Raw genomic sequence first — 5,410 nt, 5'->3', positions numbered from 1 at the left:
ATTTATTGACATGGTGGTGTCAGGGCAATGGTTGGACTCGATGATCCCAGAGGTCTCTTCCAACCTGATTGATTCTGTGATTCTGTCTATACCAGTCAGCACCAGTGGAGCACCAGTCTTTTACCACAGAAGACGAACAAAAAATTATCTAAATTACATTATCTGCAATCAAATTGCCAGTCCAATTAGTGTGTACAATCAGGACAGAAGGCACAAACCCATAAACTTCTCAAATATTTTTATGCAAAAAGAATCCAGGATTCCTGCCCCAGTAAAAGCCCCTCCTTTGCCCCGCATTAAAATCTGGTTTATTTTATAAGAAACTAAAGATTACTATGGCCTTGAAGTTGTATTTGTGGGTTTTATAGTGGTTAGGCAGTTCTCAGAAGAGGATACCGGAAAGTAAGAGACTTGCTGATGTCATTTTTAATTCACCACCAGTACTCAAAAAAAAAAAAAAGCTGAGAGATGTTGGTGGCACTATATAAGGTGCACCTCACCTCCTGCAGAGCACATCAAGAATCACAGCAAAGGTAAGGCTTGCAGCCTTTGTGCCTCTCTCACTTTGCCTTGTCCACTCTCCTTGATGCTAACACTACTGTCTCTCATCAGTGCTGAGTGTTGTAGCTGCAACCTGCTGGGGCGGACAACTTTGGACCGTGAGCCATGGCCTCCCTACAAACCTTGACCAAGAGCTTCTCAGGATGGGTCTTCTGCTGCTGCTGTTTCTGTCTCCCTCTTCTCACCAGCCCTCTGCCTCCAAAAGGGGCAGGGGTGGCTTCTACCACCTATCATGCCTGCAGGCTCAGGAAGACCAACTTCCAGCAGCCCTACATCAGGAATCGCACCTACACCTTGGCTAAAATGGTACGGTAACCCACGTGTCATTCATGTCAGGATCTGAGGACCTTCTCCTCTGCCAGTTCTCTCTCTCTTTCTCATGCCTTTCTCCAGAAAAAACATGTATTTGCAGTAAGGCAGAGCTTGGGCATGTGGAGGGGGTCTGTTGTCCACTGGTTGTGTAGCCAGGGGAAGCTGCTGCCTCACCTCCTCCTGCTCCCCAAGGGAAAGGCAGCCCCTGGCACAACACAGTTCCTTCTCTCAAGTGGCTGCTGCTAGACTGGGACAATTGTGAAACATGAGGTTAAATTTCTCTGTTTGCCCAGTCCATTCGGATCTGGGCCTGTCTGTGACTCCAGCCATGGCCAGGCAGCTCCACATGCATCTTACAGTTCTCTGCTTGGGCAGGTTTCTTGGCTGCTCTTACCATGGGTGGGTCCCTCCTGGTGTATGCCATCGGGTGCTGCAGCACCTCCAAGCAGTGCTGTGGGCCACCGTGAGGTTGGCCACCTGTGGCATCTGGTTTAGTCATCGTAACCACTACGACATCTGACATTTAAGAGGGCGACAGGAATTCAGACTTCTGCTTATTTATTTTCCGGTGATACTGACCTTGAATTTCATCCAGTTAGGGGAAGAAACAGACACAATGTCCAAGCTTATCCACCTGTAACAGGCTGTCTATGGTGTCCATTCCCTCGTTTCACCTGCACTATTATTGATGAAAACCTGAGGGTTTATTATTAATTTTTAAGTAAGGTTCCCATCCCCAGCTGACATTTCATTTTTTTAACTCTCAGGCCAGGGTCTCAGACCATGACACAGACAACAGGCTCATTGGGCAGCAGCTCTATGTTAACATCAAGGTAAGCCTTACACCAGGAGGTTGCTCTTTTCATCCTTCTGCAGTCCTCATTGATCTCTTGCTGTGATTTAGCGTGACCTCTTACTTGCATACATAGGAAAACAACCGCTGCTACATGATGAAGAGGATTGCGGAGATTGTAGTGAAAGATGTCCTCCTCACCGAGGCCAAGGACCAGTACCCATACGCTGAGGAGGTGGCACAGTTCTTGGCATCCTTGACCTCGGAACTGAGCAGATGTGTGAGTAGCTTGGAGTTTCTTTCCCTTCTCTGAGTTGTGACTCTTGTCAGTGCTCCTGAATCTCAGAGTGCTGCAAACAGCAGCAGAAGGCAGTGATATGAAAGGAAACTCCAGATCAAAGATATCAAACTCAAGGTTGATAGAAAGGTGTGAAAAAGAAAAAAAAAGCACATTGTTGCATACAGCTGTCAATATTATGTCTGGATGTTTTCCATTTTTAGAAATTCTCAGGACACAGAGAGCACATTGAAAAGAACCTGGAAGAAATGAAGAGCAAAATGGAAAAGGTACATTTTTTCCCAACACTTAAAAAGAGCAGTTCCAAACCCCAGTTGTTTGGTTGGATTAAGGCTGACCTAATTATGAAACAAACTCTGGAGATTATTTAGGAGGTGAAGCCTGAAGGGCCATTAAAGAGGAGATTAGTGATGTTTCCACTTCCAGCGCTCCTTCACTCCTCCTGCTAACTCTGTGCACGTGTTATGGTTATTTAAAATTGTCCTCCAGAAGTCAGGTTGCAGGTAACTGTCTATGCTAGTCTGGATTTGAATGAGCCAGTTTATTAGACCATTACGGTATGATGAGTCTAATAGAACTACTTGAAAGAAAAAGGAGAGTAAATTCTTGGTTCAGTTTCTGTGAGAAGCCTAATTTCAATCTTCTGAGAAATAACAAGATGCTGAAACTTACATTCTGCTCTTTTCTAGTTAGGAGAGAATGGAAAGACTAAAGCCATTGGAGAACTGGATTTACTGTTTGACTACATAGAAAATGCCTGTACTGATGCCCCAAAGAAAGGAGGGAACAAGAAGAAAAACTGAAAGAATTTCAGATCAGGCTTGAAGAGATGTCGCCAAAAAACTCTGACTATTACTCAAATTGATTAACTATTGTGGAAAAAATACCCCCGACCCATGGATGCAGTATATTTTTCACCTGTGCCAAAACTAGCAAACTCAGTGGGCACAGACAGGATGCATATTGCTGCCGCCTTTGAAAATGAAAACTCCAGGACAGAGTTTGCAGCTCCATTTCAACGCAGGGCATTAGTTATTTTCGAAGGCACGCTCCTGTCCTCCTCATCTTCATAGGAATAAGGCAACTGTTTCTGTATTTTATGTGCTGAGATTTGACAACTGTGAATCAGCTTTGGTCAAGGTAGGCAGGGATATGTAGCCAGGATGTTTTGAGCCTTTTACCTGGAAATCTCTCTTGCATATGTTGCCCCCTTCTGACATTGACCTGAGAAGTTGGTATTTCAGACTAATTCAGAAATTATTTTTGTCATTCATATTTAATGGTAACTTATTTTAAGGTAATAATTATACAGTACTTTTATTTATAAAGATTAATTAAAAATATCCAAGGAAATGTATTTATGAAGCTGTACTAGAGGCTTTTAAGTGAACTATGAAATTAAAACTGCTGTGTGATATTTATATCAGATGGATTGTGTTACAAATGCTTACTCTTTAATTTATTATAATAAATATCTTGATCCTCAAATATGGCTATTTACAGAGCTTTTCTCTTTTACTCCTCAAACGCATGGGAGATAACACATATTGTGCCTGTGGGGCTTCTGGGCCAGTGGCTGTATTCTTGTATCCAGAAAGGATGCAGGCTTGGTCTGGGAACATGCTTCTTCACCATAAGGCTACAATTTCAATTTATGACAAGCCAGGGCTTAGTGGGCAGCTTGTGGATTAGCATTTCTTGCAGGGGGCAGGTAAGAAAAATAGCATCACTCATGAGAGTCATTGGTTTGGTGCATTGATTCTGTCTCAGTACGCCTGTAGACAGGATCCCATCTTGAATAGCTGCTGGTCAAAAGACCCAAACTGTCCCCCCTGGGTCAGATGAGATGGCAACAAACAGTTCAGCAGCAGTTGCTCCTGAAAACTCAGAGCTCTGTGTTCTCACTGCCCCATAGGCATGCTGAGCACAAACGGTGTTCTGCAGCATCAGGGATTTGAGCTGCAGCATCATTTCTGCAGCTTCAGAAGAGAAGTGCTTGGTGCCTACTCTCGATGCAAGCTCCCAGACAGAAAAAAAAACAAGTCACTGTGGAGCAGTTTAATCCATCGTTATCATGTCCTTCAGCAATGTCTCCTGGGCAAAGACAGAGGAGCTGCTCTGGTGCAGCCAGGGACATCGGTGGCTGGACCAAGGTTAAAGAGGTGAAAAGCATCCAAATAGTGAGAAAGCCAGAGGAAATATGTAATAGTGGATTGTCAGCAACTGGTGAAAACTTATTGAGCAAGGCTTTACCATTTGTTCATCAGGGCAACAGGCATGAAAGTCCTCAAATAAAAGACTCGGGGTTGCAGTGCAGAGAAGGGGGGAGAAGTTTTGCAAACACAGCATATCAGGGACATTCATATGCAAAAATGCTTGCTAAAAGGATATCTAGAAGACATCCCATGAAGAGGTACTGTAATATGTGAAAAATGTTGGCAGGAAATCTACCTTGATCTGCCTTGGTAGCTTCATCAATTAAATTCAAAAAGAAATCAAAGTTAGTCCAAAAATAGTTAATTTCAACATGTCTTACATCAGCTGTTGAAGTTAGATGGCACTGAAGTGGGACTAAACTGTCCCATGTTGCTCCTGAACCAGAGGGAGGGATTTTGAGATAAAAGTGTCCATCCATACCTAATTTGAATGAGGTTTATGTGAACTGAAATTATAACACTTTCTTGTGGGAACTCACATACTGGACTATCACAGAGAACATACAGACTAGACAGATCGATCTGGGTGATGGATGCCTGTTACCTGTCAAACTAGATGCAAACAACATGGTTTATTCTGCTTCACACTCTCATTTGCATCTCACAACATATGAATTACATGCCTGTTCACAGTCAAGGCAGAAGTGACCCAACAGTGACAGCCAGACAGGCTTTGGTACCACATTACAGTGTTGGGGTTTAACCTTTTACTATATTCAGTAGGATACTTCTTTTCTTTCTTGTGGGTTAAGCAATGATGCTGTCAAGAGCTGTTGGCTGACATCCTTTCTCTTATCACTCAAACTTGTGACAGCTCACAGCAAAGGGAGGGAGGTTAAGCACCAAATAAGTAATTCATCTCACTGACCTTGGACAGATGCAGTCTATCCCCAAGCTATACCCAGCTCCCTTTATAGTCAATGGAGGGTAATAAGAATTATCCAGGTGCCATTCATCTGATCTGCATCAGAGGTTTATAAAGATTGTGCCTTTGGACAGAATAACATGACTTTGCCCTAAAAATACCTGTTTTCTTCCTTGATTATAAATAGAGAGTAGACCATGAACCACACACATGCTGTTCCTCGTTGATATCATTTCTTCACAAATGGATAATTAACTTATTTCCTTTTTCTATGTCGTTTAGGCCTCTTCCACATTGTCCTTGTTGAACTGCCCCACCCAGAAAGGTGAAATAAATCTCTCAAACTTTCCACGCTGGGGCTAAAC

The 5,410-nt window shown here is 43.1% G+C and overlaps 1 protein-coding gene across 1 annotated transcript; it reads left to right on the top strand.

The window, feature by feature from the left end:
* The first annotated feature begins 666 nt into the window (after positions 1-666).
* Positions 667-2,767, top strand: IL22 (interleukin 22). Its single transcript, XM_068402334.1, has 5 exons — positions 667-867; positions 1,641-1,706; positions 1,803-1,946; positions 2,168-2,233; positions 2,654-2,767. Exons 1-5 carry the CDS (start codon positions 667-669, stop codon positions 2,765-2,767), a joined length of 591 nt encoding a protein of 196 aa, XP_068258435.1.
* Positions 2,768-5,410: the final 2,643 nt, after the last annotated feature.

This window comes from Nyctibius grandis, chromosome 5 (genome assembly GCF_013368605.1).
Source record: "Nyctibius grandis isolate bNycGra1 chromosome 5, bNycGra1.pri, whole genome shotgun sequence".
Classification (NCBI taxonomy): Eukaryota; Metazoa; Chordata; class Aves; order Nyctibiiformes; family Nyctibiidae; genus Nyctibius; species Nyctibius grandis.
Note: the sequence above shows the minus strand (reverse complement) of the source record. Positions and strands in the feature narration are given on the sequence as shown.

Bases quoted from the DNA above. Each gene is read 5' to 3' on its own strand.
- IL22 (XM_068402334.1), top strand. From the start codon at position 667: ATGGCCTCCCTACAAACCTTGACCAAGAGCTTCTCAGGATGGGTCTTC. The intron at 1,707-1,802 runs GTAAGCCTTACA...TTGCATACATAG, and splicing joins AGCTCTATGTTAACATCAAG to GAAAACAACCGCTGCTACAT. The intron at 2,234-2,653 runs GTACATTTTTTC...GCTCTTTTCTAG, and splicing joins TGAAGAGCAAAATGGAAAAG to TTAGGAGAGAATGGAAAGAC.